The sequence below is a fragment of the Mustela nivalis genome (assembly GCF_964662115.1).
Source record: "Mustela nivalis genome assembly, chromosome: 11".
Lineage (NCBI taxonomy): Eukaryota > Metazoa > Chordata > Mammalia > Carnivora > Mustelidae > Mustela > Mustela nivalis.
In genome coordinates, this window is record NC_139030.1 from 110,222,288 (window position 1) to 110,241,305 (window position 19,018).

The window sequence follows — 19,018 nt, forward strand, 5'->3', positions numbered from 1 at the left end:
GACCTGAGCCGAAATCCAGAGTCAGATGCTCAACCGCCTGAGCCACCCAGGCGCCCCACTATATCTCCCACTTCATCAGGGAAGTTCTCTCCCTTCTGTAGTTGGTTACTGGTCTCTCCCCCACAGCAGGCTGTGGATCCTCAAGGACAAATTCAACTCTGTATCCATAGCACCTCCCACATATTGCAGAGGCTTAAAAATGCAGACTGAATGAGTGAACCATCACTTCCACACGGGCTCTGGGATCCCTGAGACGGGCTGCAGCTGGGCAGAAAGCTATCTTGGGCAAAGTGGGCAGCAAGTCCCCTCCTGAGGCTGGCGCGCCAGGGCCTGTTCCCTTTTGTATGGATTTCTGTCCCAAGACAGCCCCAGGACACACTCCTGCTTCTCCAGCCTCCTAAGTCTGGGGCCCTACAAGCTTTACTGAACTTGTGATTTCCATTCTCTCTGACTTGGCTAACTGCCCCAGACTAGGATCAGGACTAGTACTTGCTGTTGCCCATTCAGACAGACTCCCACACACCCCCTTTCCCTAGCTACCCTGTCCTATTGCCCAACAAGTCCCAGCAACAGACCTCAGCCATGTTTCTTACTTCAAGAACCCTAAACGGACCCTAAACACAGCCTCTCTAGATAGGGCTCCCCACATGGGTTCCAACTATCGTTCTCTTGCTGGAGATGAAGTGTTAGACAAATCATCTTCAGGGCTGAGGCCTTGTTGCCACTCTTTTGGATGAAATGGGTCTGAATGTTGCAGAATTTCTCGGGGCCTGTCAAAGACCTGTAAAATCACAGCAGGAAGAAACCTATTTAGCTGAGAACCAAACTTCTCCCTTTAAGATGGTATCACTGAAATAACTATGTATTAGTTATTCATACTGTGGTATGAACGTGGGCTTGGCATTACAAACAGACTTTTCAAAATAAACTTCCAAGTATGAGATGTGCATTTTGTGAGAAGGGATGTAAGTGCTCACGGCAGGGGCAGGGGCGCCTGGGGGGCTCAGTTGGTTAAGTGTCTGCCTTGGGCTCAGGTTCTGATCCCAGGGTCTGGGATCAAGTCCCACGTGGGGCTCCCCCCATACTCAGCAGGGACCTGCTTCCCCCTTTCCCTCTGTTGCTCCCCCTGCTTGTGTTCTCTCTCTCTTTCTGGCAAATAAATAAATAAAATCTTTTAAAAAAAATTCTCAGGGATCTATAATTAGGATGTGAGACTTCTCAGACACACAGAAACACTTTTCATTAATGAATGTATTCTCATATCACAATGAGCTTCATGATAAAAACATTATGGTCGCAAAGAATCAACCTTCCAACTTTAGTTTAAAATGGTTCATAATCAGAGGGCACCTGGGTTGCTCAGTCACTTAAGCATCGTGATCCCACGGCCCTGGGATCGAGCCCCACATCGGGCTCCCTGCTCAGCGGGCTGCCTGCTTCTCCCTCTCCTGCTCCCCCTGCTTGTGCTCTTTCTCTGTGTCAAATAAATAAGATCTTCTAAAAAAAAGTTTGTAATCTGAAAGAGAAGTTGCTGAGGTGTCTTTCTGCCAAGAGTAGAGACCCAGTAAAACAATAAAATGAGAATAAAAACTTGAGAGTCAAAGGCAGTAAGTTCCATCCAAGGAGCTGAACACGCGCCGGGCCCACAAATGTTTCTTCTCACCGCAGCCCTAGGAAGCCTTCAATTTAATGGCTGCCCTTCACTGCCACATCGCCACTGCCCAGCTACGATCAAACTCTCTCCTCCCCCTCCTCCTCTGGCAGTCCCTCCAAATCAAGAAGTTTTCCAGCCCGTGGTTGTCCAGGATCAAATATCTGCCAAGGCTGAAAGCAAACACGGGGACTGCCGTCTGCTTATTTTGACCCTTAGGAGTCACGCAGAAAGATGAAAGGCAATTTCAACTCTTTTCAAGACGGTGTCATTCCAACAGAAAATGTTGGCTTAAGGAGTCTACACTGGGACTCATGGCATGGGGACTCTGTCCTGAGCAAGTCACTCGTCCAGGTCAGAGGCCTACAGAGATGCAAAACCTCACAGACCACAGCCTATCAGCTCCTGACTCAAACCGCAGGAGACAGCAGGCATCAATGGCGCTTTCTAAGATAACCATCGACTTTCATGTTGTTTTCACAAAAGCTTCCCTCCCTTTGTCCATCCTTTCCCTCCTGACTGGTGGTTGAAACAATCTTGGTTTCTGTATACTTAAGTTAGGAGAAGACTGTGTCTCCATCAAGAAGACAAGAATTTTATCTGCTTTGTTCACAACCACACCCCAGGGCCTACCAGACAGCCTGGAACGCGGTGAGCACTCCACAAATACGTGCTCAGTAAATGAGTAACTTTTCTAAAGCAGGAAGTAGAAAGCACGTTAGATGGGAAAGCCCGAAATCTGATTCTGCAAGTGAGTTTCCAAGAGGTGCAGAACCCATCAGAGGCTCAGTTATTCCGAAAACGGAGAGGAGAGGAATAAGACAAAAGCCTCAGCAAGGTAACGCCCCATCCCCTAACTTTCTCTCTTTCTCCTTAAAAAAACGCTTTCATACTCCACTATACAAACTACTTCTCTGAGAATTCAGGGTCTAATGGTCATAAGAGTTCTCAAAAAAAAAAAAAAAAAAAGCAATTTTCCTCAAAGAATTCCAACTCTGCTGTAGAGACAAATACAGATATCACAAAGGAGGACATCTGAATCGTCTGTCCTGGGCCTGGACCCCAAGCTCCAGACAGCCACCGCTCTAGCACATCTTGAGATACAGCCGGAAATATTCTTTGTAACGTTTACCTGGTTTACCTTCCAGGAGGATGACAACGGGAGTAACAAAGACGTAGAACACACAAGCCTTCCAGCAGGGCCACTCTCTGGACAATGGCATGTGGCCCTGCAGATCCACCTGGCCCAGAATTAGGAACCAAAAGGTCCCTCATGACAGAGGACTCATGTCTGGACCACTGACATGAGCACTGTCCAAATCCTCCCATTAATTACTTTCTCATTTTTAGGTGAGAATAGCCAAATTTTTCAAAGGCACATTCCTCAGTTTTTAAAACTTGTTGCAGGGTTTTTCCTTTACTAACAGAGAAAGACTGTGTGCTTCACATAGTGCTTGTAATGCCTGACGGAACACGGCGACCCATTACATCCCGAGCTAAGGACACATTTTAGCTGGCTCTTGGGCTGCGACCACCAAGAGGGGACACTGGTCACAACACACTCTTCCTTCCGTGTCGCTGTGCTCCGTCGGCTAGACACTCTATCAGATGGTAAAGGTGCTCTAGATCACGAATAAACGGGACCTGAACATTCAGGCTTTAAAGAGCACCAGAAAATGATACTAAGTATTAACTTTCTTTTTTATCAGAAGGAGAAGAAATTCTCATTATACGCCATGAAATTTTTAATTAACACTGTAAATATCCTACTAAGAACGGTTTGAGTTCACTGAAATACCAGCAATGAGATAACACAGGTAAGATGAAATGAAAAATTATTTAAAACCGCTTTTGTTCCGTAGTCACCGAGCTCTTAAGAGAAAAGCAATGAAAAAGCCACAGACGTATGCAGGGGAAGGATCCTGACCATAGAAGCTTCCATCTCATTAAAGAGGATGACACAGAAACACAGGGGGAAGGGTTCGGGTAACTCAGGCGGAAGTCACGTGTGCACTGAGCTTTCAGAACAGCCCTGAGGAGACTGGCAAGGTTTTAACCGTAGAGACAGGGTATGTAGTAGGAGTGAAGAAGACGACGTAAAAACACCCTCGAAAAGGAATTTACATACGAAATCACTGTTTATTTTCATTTTATTCATCTATACACGGACACTATCTCAAAGTCATGTACCTACATGAAATGTAAATATTTTTCAATGATCTGAAATTTAAAGAGAAAGATCATTTCTGGACAACTTTCAAAAACACATGAGCTATAAAGGAAAGAACCTGGGTGTTTTTGAAGACTAACAGTCAACACCAGGTCAAATTAAATTCCAAATGTCATCTGGGGTAAATTAATTGGCAAAATTTTCAAAGTATACATGGTCTGAGCAGCTATTTACATTTTTTATTCAAATTGGGATCAAGTTCTTGAAACAGTTATGGTTACAATACATCAAAAGCCTAAATCATCTATCTTATTATACTGTAAAATTCCTATTTGAGAATGTCAGACTAGGTTTTAGTAGGAAACCCAGCTAGCACTGACCCCATTTCAGACACTATCAAAGTTGGACACTTAAAAGGAATGACTCAGGAAAAATGCTTTAAAGGGAAGTGGAGGGGCGCCTGGGTGGCACAGCTGGTTAAGCATCGACTCTTGGTTTCGGCTTGGGTCGGGATCTCAGGGTCCTGAGACTGGGCGTCGTGCTCCCTGCTCAGCACCGAGTCTGCTTGAGATTCTCTCTCCCCCTCCTTCTAACCCTCCCACACGAGCTTTCTCTCTGTCTTGCTCTCTGAAATAAATAATCCTTAAATAAATAAACAGCCCACCATGGAGGAGAAACTGGTAAGAAAGGGCATGTTAGGATGCTCGAAATGTGTCCTGTACTTCTCATTATTACAATAACTACACTTAGCCCTGGTGACCGCAGCTGCTCTCCCTTCCTAGAGGGCTGTGGTCCATTCCAGACTAAGCACCTGACCTATACCGGGTAATTATATTATCTAAATAGCTACTAGGTATCTACCCCTCCCAAGAATCCTAGAAGTTAATCATTATTTTCCCACTGAACAGAGCAAACTGCTTAAGTTCTGAGTTGAAGTGGTTTTTTTTTTTTTTTTTTTTTTTTTCAATTTGCTCAAGATTACATAGCTTGTGAGTGGAAGTGCTGGGACTGGAACCCAAGTCCTACTCAACACACTCTCAGCACTTAACTTACCCTGAGGTGCTGATAATGTTACGGTGAGCCGCACGGCAGCTGAGGCTGACGCGAATCAAAAAATCCCATAAAGCAGCGTTCAACTGCAACTGTGACAAGGGCAATGCCTCTGACCTTGGCCAGAGGGGGCGAGGGACCGCTCTTCCCTGGGGAGGTCTAAGGCAATCTGAGGATGAAGGAAGAACAGGAGTCGCCCTGGGGAAGAAGGAGGGAAGAACATTCCAGGCAGAAGGCACAGGATGTGCAAATAGGACCGGTGGGACGGCGGTGGGACGGCGGCGGCGAGGCCGTGAAGGACGAAGCGAGATGGGCAGGACCGCCTGACTCAAATCTGGTGAGTTTAGATTCATTACGTAAACTTGGACCTTGCACGGCCACCCCAGGACGGTGTTTCAGAGACCATGGTGAAAAGTCTTGTTGCCTAACTCAATCTAATAAACATTTACTGAGTAAAAGAAAAAAAAAAAGATTTTGTCTTTATTCTAAGCACACTGGGTATTTATCTTACAGCTGACTGTCGCTGAAGTAAGGGGGCATAGGAGGATAGCGTGCCTCAGAGACTCGGAAATCTTCCCGGGGTGAGGACAAAACGGCTATTACAGAGCATGAACTTCTGTGTTCTAGAATAGACATCTGTTCCGTATCTAAACATCCCCAAACTGGAGATCAAGGCTGCGACGGAAGAAAGACACGCCGGCTGGAGATAAAGTGAGGCACCGCTAAGGTTACCTTGGAGGGCCTGGGATGCGGACAGAGACCCAGAGAAGGAGCCCCACCAAGACAACGACAGAGCCCGTTTCTAGCTGAGGTGCGCAGCCGATGACTGTGTCCACAGCCCGGCTCCCCTCCCGTGAGCTGCGTGGCTTTGGAAAAATTTCCCCATTTGTAACCGTCTTTACACCTAACGGAATTATTTTGAGAATAAAATGAGTTATCATGCATGTAAATACGCAATAAATACAAGCCATTATTACATTATGAAGATTCCTTGCAGGAATGATCATGATTTGCTACAAGCAGTGAAGGGGGGGCCAACGCCGGTGACCGCCTACCGGAGGCAGCGTGCTCTCAGACCCGCATGGACGCAAGGAGCACCCGAAAAGCTTGTGAGAAACAGGATTCCCGGCTTGTTAGAGGTAAGCCTAGGAGACCAGAGGTTGCATAAGCTCCTGAGGGACCCTACCACCCTGATCTAAGCATCTGACTTTGGGAAGCGTGGTTTCAAGGCCTTGAATTTAAGACAGAGATTCAGTCATCAAATAAAGGATTTCATTACAGTGACTTAACTACAACAGAGAGAATTTTATAGAACAAATTTCAAGAATTTATTTTTCTCCAGGCAAAACGAAACAAGATGACTTGCAAAATCTACTCGTAGTAAAAAACCAGAACAATCAGAACCCACTCGGTCGGCAAAATAGACAGTATTTAGCTTTCAGCAACCGTGTTCAGGGAGTCCTTACATTTGTAGTTCCAAACAGGCCAAAAATGTCAGTATGTGCCATGCTATCAAGAGAAACATCTAAGACTAGGATATCCATATGCTTTAACTATTAAGATTTTATTTTCTGTCAAAAATAACAGCTCGTCTTCAATCAGAGAGAGAAAATGCTGCTCTGCAAGACCACGGCCAGAAGTCTGCGGGCTCTTCCACTTCCGTTCAGGGCTCTTCAACCCTGGTGCTATGTAATTACTGTCGATTGTTACTTACAGGAATTCTTTACACTAACGAGTGACCTTCAGGAAAAAAAATCAAACAAGCAACTGGCTTCCGGGAAGGTGAAACCGTGGGCCTCATGCACACATTTGGTGAACGATGTCAGAGTCTGTGAAGATTACTAACCGAAGGTATTACTCACTCTTTTCACTCAAAACCATTACACAACCCAACACTCAGGATCCTTCTTGACCTACCCCACGAAAATGCTGCCTGGGCTCTTTAAAAGAATAAACAATGAGCATTCCTGTTTTATTTGCAAAAATAATTAGCAGCAGCTGCTACTTCCATATAATTTGCAGCAGAACATATTTTACATACTGAACCCAAATATTTCAGAACTTAAAGAGCCTGACGCCTAATGAAGTATTCTGCCTTTTTTGAAATTTAAAATGAGGGCCTAACAATTAACTTTCACATTCCTCCATCTTATTTTTTAAAATGACGAAAACATTTTCCTGAGACTCAAAGGAAACAGCTGGACACATCTGTCCACTACACGTCTCTGCAGTGAAAGAGAAACTCGATGCTTTAATCCCATACTTACATGTGAGGGCTCAGTTCATAAAAATTCCTGTTCCTGTAATCTTCTACTTTCTCTGGTGAATAAATGGGCAAGGACCGGTATGGGTTAACGGATATAACCACGCTTCCAATGTATGTCTGCAAAAGAGAGAACAAAAAATACCCTCATTATTACACAGGATGTGTTTTAACATCTTAAATCTCAGCGACTCATGGCTTCACCCTTTTAAAAAGAAAACTGGTTCTACTGCTTGACCATTCATATTTTTCAAGAACACTTAATATCTCCAAAGACAGACGGTCAATAATGTTTATTCATTTTGCTGATAAATGGAAGGTACAGATTTATATGTTGAAAATACCTTTCAAAGTAAATCTCCAGATTAATTTATGATCCTGGATAAGAGTTCTCCACAGTCCTGTCACACTTGCCAAAAATTTCGTCACCACCACAGCTAATTTTGAGCAACAGCTATGCTTTCCCTTACTCCGGTTAGAACCGGTGCCTCCTCCTCTCATCTCTGCCCTGCTGTTTCAATCCACTGTAACCCAGGGTCTCACGCCGTCTGAACCACATCCAGACCTATCAGCCAGACCCTCTACTTTGGGGCTGGCCTTACCCCAGCCTGTCAATCTCTCCAGTGGGCGCAGACAGCTTACGGCCCCATATGACAGCCATAGTTATCCCTTGGGTGTTGGAACAACATAATCTCATATTCTATCTAACATATTATAACATCAGAATTTAAATGTATTTTCTAAAGGAGAATCCATTTAATGTCAAATTTAAATTCAATGTGGAATGTAAATGGACTTCTGAAGGGATCGATGCTGTATTTTCGCAGACAGGAACCCTCTCACACTACAAAGTGGAACGCTATTAATCTTCCCTTTCATTTTGATCTGGATTCCCGGCAGCAAGAGTAGTCTGGTTCAGCTCATTCTGTACAAAGACTAGCAGGCTGTGAGCAAAAGTCACGTAACTGGAACTCATTTTAGTGGCTTCGTTTTTCCTTTCAGTTTCAACATCATGGGTTGGGGGTAGTGTGGAGACGTGAACAGTAATACCTAAGGGATTTTTTTTTTTTTTTTTTTTTTTTAAAGAGAGAGGTGAAAGAAAAAAAGAAGGGAAAAGAGTCAGTTCTAACTTCCCCACCCTTCCAGTGTCATGCAACAAAGGGTGGCATTTTCAGAGCAACAGATTTTTCCCATATTGCCACCACTGGATTCGAGATTGTCAGATCCTTCTAGAAAACCGAACAGAATAGAAAACAGAGCAGTGTGAGTGTGCTGACTTTTTTTTTTTTTTTTTTTTTTAAACATGGGTCACAGTTATTTTAACTACAAAAGACTTTCTCTTCCAACCCAGAAAACTGACCAGGTCATCTCTACACATACTTTTTCATCCTGTCAAGCATAGGCAAGGCCACTGTTATGAAAGAAAACTCTGTTCCCACGCAATTTTCTACATTTATTTCTGACATTCATTTCTGACCTTCTATCAGGAGGACCAATTAATCTGGCCTGACAAGATTCCAAGTTTCCCAACTTTCCACGTTTTCTAAAAGGTTTCTTCCCACTCCAGCCTACCTGGGCAAGTAGGTGGGAGATGCTGGAGACTGAGTAACGGGCATAATCGCTTCTAACGAATATACCAGAATTAGCTACACTGGTATATACGAAAATGTAATGACCAGTGATTCTTTTAATATCTGTTGATTAAAAGATCGGCCTTCTTCAATAGAAAAGCACAAGACTGCCCTTTTTTAGGTAATTTCTAGAACATAATAACTGAGACAAATATTTGCTGTTGGCAGAGAAACCAATGGCCAAGTTGTTCTTTAAAACCAAACTTCCCGGTGGCTAAATTCTTGATAAAAATCTGCCTCCGTAGCATTCTGACAGAGAACAACTTTGCTGCCTCAAACCCAAAATCAAAAGCCACACGACTGGGTTATAAGCTTCTCTTTGTTACTTGTGAATTTTATACATACTGAATTATGAATTCTCCCCGCCCCCCACCCCGTTCTCTCCCTGTCACCTCAAAAAGGCCTGGCCCATTGAGGATGCCCCGTCAAGACTTGTAAACCGAATGATAGGCTTTAACGGGGCCGTTTGTCACTAAGAAAGTCACTCTCCCAGAACTCTTCTTCTGCTCAACTATAGTCGCAAGTACACTGTTTACGGTGCCCGATATGTTATGAAAACTTCATGCCACGTGTTGCCACCAAACAAATCCTTACTCTACCCTTTCCCTGCAGGTTCCCACTGTGGGACACTGTTTGCAAAGCTGGCCAGAACAACCCTTCCACCCTTGCAGGCATAACCCTCTGAAATCTAACTTTGCCACTCTTTCTATCAAGAGATAGTTTATTCCTCCGGCCTTCAACTTGGACTTGTCCATGTGACCTGACTATCAAATGTCCAGCGGGACATTACAAGATGACACACAGCAGAGGCTTGAAAAGTACTTGCGCAGGATGAACCCCTATTTCATGGCCGTGACTGGAAGCCAGGACGTGAATGGGCCTGAGCCCCACGCATGGCTGGGTGCCCTGAGCTGCAGAGCCTGGCGCCCGGCGCGGAGCGAAGCCATCCCAAGCCAGCCTGCCCCAGTCAGGCCACCAGAGGCCTCAAGTCAGACGCATGATCCCGGCTGAGACCGGCAGGAGACAGAGCAAGCTCAAGTGCACCGAAATTGCTACCCCAGAGAAAGGGGCACAAATAAATAGTTGTTGTTCTAGGCCACTAATTTGGGGAGCTGGTTTGTTACAGCAACAATTACCGGTACCCCAACATGGCTCAGGACGAAGCAGAAAAGCAGTCAAGCAGGACAAGCTTTTATCAACCTAAAACAAGGAAACAGGGCGAGAAGCGGCACTCTCTCTCCTCGCTAGTTTGTGTACATGTTCCAGACACCGAGCCTCTAATCTCGAATGCCTCACTCGGCCTGTCCTCTACCAGGACGCCTGCCCTTGCTGCTTGTGGGTTTCTTCCTTGAAGGGTCTATGTGCGTTCGTCAAAGATTTAAATGTTCCCACTCTGTGTCAACAGAGTAACTCCAATGTTGCGTCACAGTCCGACTTTCCGGAGACACAGAAGGGTTCCTCACTGCAGCTGCCCGGCCGCGCGGGGCTTAGGATTCCACGCTGGCCCTGGCAGCTCTGCACTCCACATGCGGGCACTGCGGTACCGGACTGCACCTCCTCCAAGGATCAGGACAACAGTACCAGCAGTTCATGTTCACGTCAATTAACATCTGGGCTTACACATGAGAAGACATTATTTTTCTAACAAGCCACGGTATATTATTTAAAGTTGGTATCTGCTTATTGCACCGGGCTCTAAAAAGAACTCTGCACTAACTCATTCAGCAGCCGTTGGCATTAAGAGGTTGGAGACAGGACACAGGGTTTCTTAGAGTCCAGTAGTAAGTACTAAGGGCTAAGTGTATCCAGTTTATTCTGATTATGTCACGGAGAAAAAAAGGAGGAAAAAAAGCAAAGCTTATAGATCTTTACAAAAGGGAGCAACAAACATCATCCCCTGTACCCCACCCCCCGCCCCGAGTTCCACTCACTCACTTGACTGGTAACCTGTGTGTCACCTGTGTCCAGCTCGGACAGTGGCTGCACCAACTGGGCCCACAAAAGGCCTCCCGCGGCTCAGTTCATCTCTCAGCAGACCACTTCGATGGCTGCGCTCATCTCTCAATTTCGTCCCTGCAGCCCCAAAGAACCCAGAGAAACTCCGACCAGAATCCGGATTCTCCCATTAAGCAGATTACAGTGCAAGGGACTTCTTCGCCGTAATGGCCCAGACTATCTCCCAATTAGGTTCTATCTCCCTTCTCTAACAGAGACAAGCCTGGTTCTCATTTCCCTAGCATGTATGTATGTATTTGCTCAATCAACCTCCTAACCTCCTCCTAACTACTCTCCTAACCGTCTCTGCCACTTCCCAGCCCACCACGTCCACGTTCCCAGCCCTTGGCGCCCGCAAGGACTCAGGCACACACACACTACCACCACGACACGGGGAAGCCCCCTTTAGTCCTGCTGCCCTGTGGGACTAGCCTCTGCTGCCTAGGAAGGAAAAAGGAGGTGAAGGGGGGGAGGGGAAAGGGGAGAGGAGGGATGGGAGAGGGGGGTGGGGAGAGGAGGGGTGGGGAGAGGAGGGGTGGGGAGAGGGGGGTGGGGAGAGGAGGGGTGGGGAGAGGAGGGGTGGGCAGGAAGAAGGAAGCTGGGGGTGGAGGAGGGAACAGGAGGAAAGAAAAGGGGAGAGAGAGAAAAAGCTCTAACTTTTTATAAATGGCACATTCGATTACCAACTTTATCTTTCATTTCTCAAGGGCAGACATTAGATCAAGAATACACAAACACTCCTAAGTCCAAACAATCTCCGTCTTCATATTTCAGATATCTGCAGCATTCCAGAACACATGCCTTGTGAATAACCAAATAATACTCAAGAGTATTCCTATGGGGCGCCAGGGTGGCTCAGTGGGTTAAATAAAGCCTCTGCCTTCAGCTCAGGTCCTGATCTCAGGGTCCTGGGATCAAGCCCCACATCAGGCTCTCTGCTCAGCAGGGAGCCTGCTTCCCTTCTTCTCTCTCTGCCTGCCTCTCTGCCTGCTTGTGATCTCTGTCAGTCAAATAAATAAATAAAATCTTAAAAAAAAAAATATTCCTATTGTGATCACAGAGAAAACTATTCAGGACCCACAGAACCTTCCTGGAGGACTTGCACCCAGCAATTCAGAACGCAGAAAGGCCCCCCGATATATGTAACCCAAAGATCAGGCATTTGCATCTTTTAAGGTCTCCCCAGTTGTGGCTCAATCAGTTAAGACTCTGGCTTTGGCTCGGGGCATGATGCCGGGGTCCTGGGGCTAACCCCCGCGCTGGCCTCCCCACTCAGTGGGGTGCCTACTTCTCCCTTTCCCTCTGCCCTTCACCACCCCCCTCAACATCCCGCACTGTCTCCTGCTTTCTCTTGCTATCTCTCTGTCAAATAAATAAATAAAATCTTTTAGAACAATTTTTTAAGTCTCCCCAGAAAAAGTCACGTGTAACCACAGGTGAAGGCCACAGTGTGTGGTCTTCCCCTTCGGGACCCACAGAACCGTGTTTTAATCATGGTGGCAGCAACCGTGACAGTGTCTCTCCAGACCCACCCTTCTATCTTACTTTCTTCTCTAAATATTCCAAAGTAATCAATTCTGTAAACATTTCTAAAAGGAGAGAAAATCCTTCTGGCCTCACTTACTTTCATCTTAGCCACATTTCTAATAAACTCAGGACACTACAGAGGAAGAGCAGCAGCATCTCTAAATTGGGGCCACTCTGTAGCCGTATGTCTCAGACGATCAACTGTGACTCACTGTAAGAAATAAATTTTCATCAAGATGAAGTGTGTGTGTGCTCGAGTGTATATTACATACACGTACACACATATGTATGAAACCCTGAATACTCTTACCATCTGAGACACACTGATAGTATTTGTTCAAGTCTAGTCATTACAGTTTTTTTAAAAAAAACTGCTGGTCCTAACCCACCAAGTGGTTTTTTATCACCCATTAACAGGTTGAAACTTACAGTTTAACAAATACTGCTACAAAGCAGTTCTTAACCTTTTTCAAGCTGTCAATCCCTCTGAAATGCCAATGAAAGCTATGGGACTTACAACTTCTCCCCAGAAAAAAACATAAATGTGATAGATTTATAACAGTTTGCGTACAGTTGATAAACTGAGTTGAGAACTCCTATCCTTCTAGATCTTGGATACCAGCCCTTTGTCCGTAGTGTCATTTGCCAATACCTTTTCCTGTTCCAGGGGTTATCTCTTAGTTTTGTTGACCGGAGCTACCCTATGACCCAGAAATTGCACTACTGGGTATTTAACCCAAAGATACAGATGTAGTGAAAAGAAGGGCCATCTGTACCCCAATGTTCATAGCAGCAATGGCCACGGTCGCCAAACTGTGGAAAGAACCAAGATGCCCTTCAAGGGACGAATGGATAAAGAAGATGTGGTCCATATATACAATGGAGTATGATGCCTCCATCAGAAAGGATGAATACCCAGCTTTTGTATCAATATGGACGGGACTGGAGGAGATTATGCTGAGTGAACTAAGTCAAGCAGAGAGAGGCAGTTATCATATGGTTTCACTGACTTGTGGAGCTTAAGGAATAGCATGGAGGACATTAGAAGGAAGAGAAAAACGAAGGGGGGTGGGAAATCAGAGGGGGAGATGAACCATGGGGGATTGTGGACTGAGAAACAAACTAAGGTTTCAGAGGGAAGGGGGTGAGGAGACGAGTAAGGCCTGGGACGGGTACTAAGCGCACGTGTTGCATGGAGCACTGGGTGTTATACGCAAACAATGAATCACGGAACGCTACATCGAAAACTAACGGTGTACTGTAAAGTGACTGACATGACATAACATAACATAATAAATATATAAATAAATAAATGACAAATAAACTTTTAAAAAAAGAACTCCTACCCTAAGGGAAGAAACAATGGTCATGAATGGAAAAAGGAAAAGAGACAGAGGGGAAGAGAAGCAAAGCATGAAATTTTAAAAAGGAGTAAGAGATCAAAATAATTCTGAAAGCATCAATCAAAATAATTCTGAAAGCATCAAAACAAAGAGCTGTTTCGAGCAAGAGCCAACAGCCCGGCTCAGCTGGCCGGAGTCCTTTATCACCCAGCACCGGGCCAACACAGCACGGCCATCAAAGGACAGCATGAGAGACAGTGTTCTGGTTTGGATGACAAGGATATACACAATACATTTTGGAATGGTATCTAACCAAAAGAAACCAAAGAAAGTTTCAAGTTAAATAGTGAAGCACAGTTTGGATATTCTTCAAGTCTCAATTACGTGGCACTGTACGCACGTTCGACCACAATGCTAAATGAACCAAACATCAGTGTACGTACAAAGAAAAGTCGGAAGAGTTTCACATCTTTCACATCACAGTTCTTCCCCGGGCAACATTAAGATCTTTAGAAGCCCTAAATTCTGAAAGTTTACATGTCAACTCCCCATATGAAATTGAAAATAAAATTATAATTAAACCATAAAATACACATATGAAAACCTCACAATGACTTGTTTTCACCACCCTGACTTCTTGGATGCTGCTTTCAATATTGATTTCTTTCAAGCTATGTTTTTAAAGCCCCTGCTTTGCGGAGGCTCTAACCAGGCATCCCCATCTGCCTATCCACCAGCTTCTCTACCAACTTCAGAATGAATTTTAGTTATCTGTGTTCCAGTCTCCACAGTTCCTGAGCAACTCATCCCCAGACCTATTAAAGTGCTCGCACAGGGGCGCCTATGTGGCTCAGTGGGTTAAAAGCATCTGCCTTCAGCTCAGGTCGTAATCTCAGGGTGCTGGAACCAAGCCTCACATCAGGCTCTCTGCTCAGTGGAGGGGGTTGGGAAGAGTCGCTTCTCCCTCCCCCTCCTCCCCCATCTGTGCTTGCTCTGCTCTCTCAAATAAATAAAATCTAAAATAATAATAATAAAAAAAAGGTGCTGGCATAAAACATGCACTTAAACACCTTTTTACTAAACTCTCCCTCAGTCACCCCGACACTCTCCATCTTACTGCCCATAACAACAGAATACAAAGAAGTTAAGTGGTCTGACACATTTTCTACCACAAGTGCAGCTAGGACAAGGAGCCAAGAGTCCACTCTCTTTTCCTCAGAGCACACCATCCATGCTATTTGTTAGGCCTGCACAGCTTGGGGAAGAGGGGCCAAGCAAAATGCCAAATTGTAGAAACCCAGGTTGTCCAACGACTTCCAAGAGCATCTTCACCTTTGTATGACAGAGAGCCTCTCTTGGGTAGAAGCCTCCTATCTGAGGACCTGAGGAACGCTGAAACCCTCATGCCACCAGGGTTAAATGAAAAAGGACAAGGGAGAGGAAAGTATGTAGTTACAGGGAAAATTTCTTATCTCAACAGAAAAGATTTTTTTTTAAACGTTTATCCCAGCACACAAAATTTGTGCCTCCATCATGAAGACATGCAAGACACTGTATAAAAATCACCCTTGCACATCAGAGAAATAAACCAGGAGAGTGGCAAGGCAACAGGCAACATTTCATGAATTATCTTACTTAGTGCTAACAATTTAGCCTAAAATGGTCCCCCAAAAGTATTAGAGAATGCATAAGATTCCTCCAAAACCCAGGATCCAAGCCACTGTCAACGGCACGGCGATAACACTTCAAATCCAGCATGGGTCAGGAGCCAGGTAAAAATGCCCCTTCCCACAGAACTCAGGCTACAACCTCTGAAGAAGTGAGCAAGGCAGTCACTAAGGGCCTTCTTTATGCGCAACATCGGGTGAGGCATAGTGGGAACTCAAAGACGCGCCTGTGGTCTGTGCTCCTGAGTGGCTTATATTAGAGCTTAGGGGGTGAGACTGACAAGGTAAGACTTCTGTATCATCAAACATAAAACTTAAAGAGTTGTCGAGCCACAAAAGGGGATGAAATAAGATTTCAGCGATTCCTGGCTAGATAAGTCATTTGTCTTCTTATTGCCTAGGTGAGTGCTTTGGGTCTACGTGAGGGAACAGTCCCTGTGAACTGCAGAGGTCCAGAAACGATCCAGAAAGTCGAAAGATGTGAGCAGGTCTAAAAGGATGGGCGTGACCAACATAAAGTAATGTTCCCCCAAAGAGTGGCGTAAGAGAACTCAGGTTTTAGGTAATGACTGAACTCCTCTTTTCAAAAAAATTTCACAAAGACAGTTGTAGTCTCCAAAAAAATTTTTTTAGTAATATGAATTGCCAGAGACTCAAAATGGTTATCTGTACGCCCAGGTCCAGCACAGCACTGACCCCGCGGCAAAAGGCGGAGGCAGCCCAAGTCCACGGGTGGAAAAGTGGATAAACAGCAAGAGGCAGAGAGAGACACTGGCATATGTTCAGTCTTGGAAAGGAGGCAAGGAGACAAGGAGGACATTCTGGCAGATGCTCCAACACGGATTAAAACAGAGAGAGAGGCACAAAGGCCTACCCACCCAGATTTCAAAGACAGGAGTGAGCCGGCCTGCCCTGGGCACAGACCTCCAGTGAGTAACAGCCCAGGAAACGAGACTGGCTCCAACGGCAGAGAGCCTCAAATGTCAGGGTGAGGAGATGAGTCCATCGAGTCTGAGACTAGTTCTGAAGTCAGAGTCAGCGTGCACGCTCTCTCTTTCTCTTGCTCTCTCTCAAATAAATAAATCTTTAAAAAACGGGGTGCCTGGTGGCTCAGTCAGTTAAGCATCTGACTCTTGATTTTGCCTCAGATCCTGATCTCAGGCTCATGATATCGAGCCCTGCATTAGGCTCCACGCTCAGTGGGGATTCTGCTTGGGACTCTCTCCTCTGCCCACCCCCCCACCCCATCTCACTCATGCTCTCTCTCGCTCTCTCAAATAAATAAACAAATCTTAAAAAAAAAAAAAAAATAGAGTGAGTGCATGGAGTGAGGGGGTTAGACGCTGAAACAGACCGACTTATTCTTGAGCTCTTCACACAGACTCTACGTCATACAGAACTTAATGCTTCAAATGCATTTGAAATGCTATGTGAACCTTGGTTCCAAGTTACCAGGCAGTTTTTCAGTTTTGTGTGAACCTGGGTAATATATCTAACTCCTCCGAGCCTGTTTCCTCACCTGAACAAGAGGGAGGACACTGGTTCCTCCTTTGTCTAATTTGAGAGTTAATCGGGACTCTGTGTTCAACCAGGAAACAGAGCACCCGACGCACAGCCAGTGTCCCATAAATCCCACCTATCGTGATCACAGAAACTCCCAGTTTGGCTCTGCTGGAACCTGCTGGCCACCGTGACTAGCCAAGTGAGGCTTCAAAAGCCTACAATATCACTAATGTCTCAGCGAAATTCCTAAAGGGTCCTATAATGCTGAAGTCTTACAAAATGGCCTTTGTATACAAGGACTTGAAGAGTTACCAGATGAGCACATGAGGTCCGTCTCAATGAAACTAATATTAAAACCCTAGGAACCCAAGAAAATGACTATACAAGACAAGCTGGTCCAATCTTCAGAGATGACAACACACTATTCATTTCATGAGGAGGAAATGGCCCTTCTTGGGTCTCTCCGACCCTGGGAATCTGATCACAAGACACCAAGACATTATGTGCCACAGTGTTTTCAATTACCCATTTGTAAGATTTCCCAGATTCCCTCGAAAAGGAATTTTGTCTTGTTTGTTTTTCTTAAAAACAGTTTGGTCTAGCAAACACTCTAGACACAGTTCAAAATTGTGAAAAAATGCCTGAGTGAAAAAATTACAAGTGTGAGGTCCATAACCAGCGTAGCCTACAGTCTGGGTCTTCTACCCAACACAGTGGCATTCGTGTGTGCGCCTCACACACACAGCTCTAGGAACATACCTGTGATACTTACATAAAATATATATATAACATACTAATAATAGCCTATTTTCACAGGAGGAGGAACCGAAGGCATTCAAAGGTTTTAAAAACATTCCCAAGGTTGGGGACTGGGTTGCTCAGTGGGTTAAGTGTCTGCCCTTGGCTCAGATCATGATCTCAGGATCCTGGAATCCAGTCCCACATCACCGGGCTGCCTGCTCAGCAGGGAACCTGCTTCTCCCTTTCCCTCTGGCTCTCTCTTTTTCAAATGAATAAATAAAATCTTAAAAAGAAAAAAAAGACTTGCCCAAGGTCTCACCATTAGTGATAGTTTCATGCCAAAGCCTGTGACAGTAGAACAGAGATTCCTTCAACTGCTCAGCACAGAGATGCGTCAAGTTGCATCAAGCACCGAGTTCTGCTGCACTAAGAAACAGCCCAGGAGTCCCTGAGTAACCCGTCAGCAAGCTACAAGCAAAGCTGGGACCCCAGCGTGAGTCTGGGTGGAAGGTGGCATCAGGCCAAGGCAACACAAGACAGTGAAGGCTTCCTGTCTGGTTCCACTATCCTTGTGCTCATCCCCTGCCCATGCTTCGGCTTCTTCTGGGCCTGCTACCAACTGTTGTCTCCCTTTCTACCCCACAGCTGGTCTACTTCAAAGATGCTTATTCACAGTTTCTGCTCACAAGGGGGCCATCACAGCCTCACTACACCATGACTGCCAGCATCTGCTTTCACTGATGTTTTACTTTTTCTGTAATTCTCAATCCTAAACTTAAAAAAAGAAATAAGTCCTGCTCCTCTTTTTATCTCTGCTGTGCCGTAAGTCACTGCTCTTAGATCCGGAGCCCATACGTATGCCAGAGGCCACCCAAACCATGGCTGCCAAGGGAGGCCAGCAAGCTGGTCAGGCATGGTCGCTGTTAGCCCAAGGCTTGACGAAACTGCCATCATATTATAATCCTCTGTTCCTGTGCTGCCAGTCATTTCAGACTACGAATTAGAGAACTATATATGAGTTCTATGCCACGCCGAAGTACTGGCTAAAAATACCATCTCAGGCAGCCTTTATTTTAGAGCAGAGTAACATAATACTATAATATCACTGTTGAGATAAACTCTATTATGAGACAAGTATTTTCCAAATATGTATCGTTCTCTAGACCTAATAAAAGCCTCTCAGCTAAGGTACAGAGTGGTCCTGTGCTACAGGTATATGACAAGCTGAAAACGGTATTTGCAACACAACAACAATGAAAACTGTTCAATGAATACCAAGATGAGGGCAGGGAAAAGAGGGAGGAAGAGCATGGGAGACAGGGAGGTTAAGAGAAAGACTATAATTACAAGGAAATCTCAGTGCCTGAAACCTTCAAGAAAAGTCCTCTGGGTTTCCAAGGTTTATAGATGGCCATGGCTCCTGCCAGGCCCTCCACACCTGCTGTGTTCCAGGCACCAGGCTGAGGCCCCGTAATCC

General features: G+C 45.3%; 1 protein-coding gene across 4 annotated transcripts in view; it reads right to left on the reverse strand.

Annotated features, from left to right (window-relative positions):
* Positions 1 to 19,018, reverse strand: part of MYO1B (myosin IB) — a 175,072-nt gene that overhangs the window by 116,962 nt on the left and 39,092 nt on the right. For all 4 annotated transcript variants that reach the window (XM_082690485.1, XM_082690486.1, XM_082690487.1 and 1 more), the window contains exon 3: positions 7,139 to 7,254. In XM_082690485.1, coding sequence (XP_082546611.1) covers positions 7,139 to 7,254 — 116 coding nt within the window. The remainder of the gene's footprint in view (positions 1 to 7,138; positions 7,255 to 19,018) is intronic.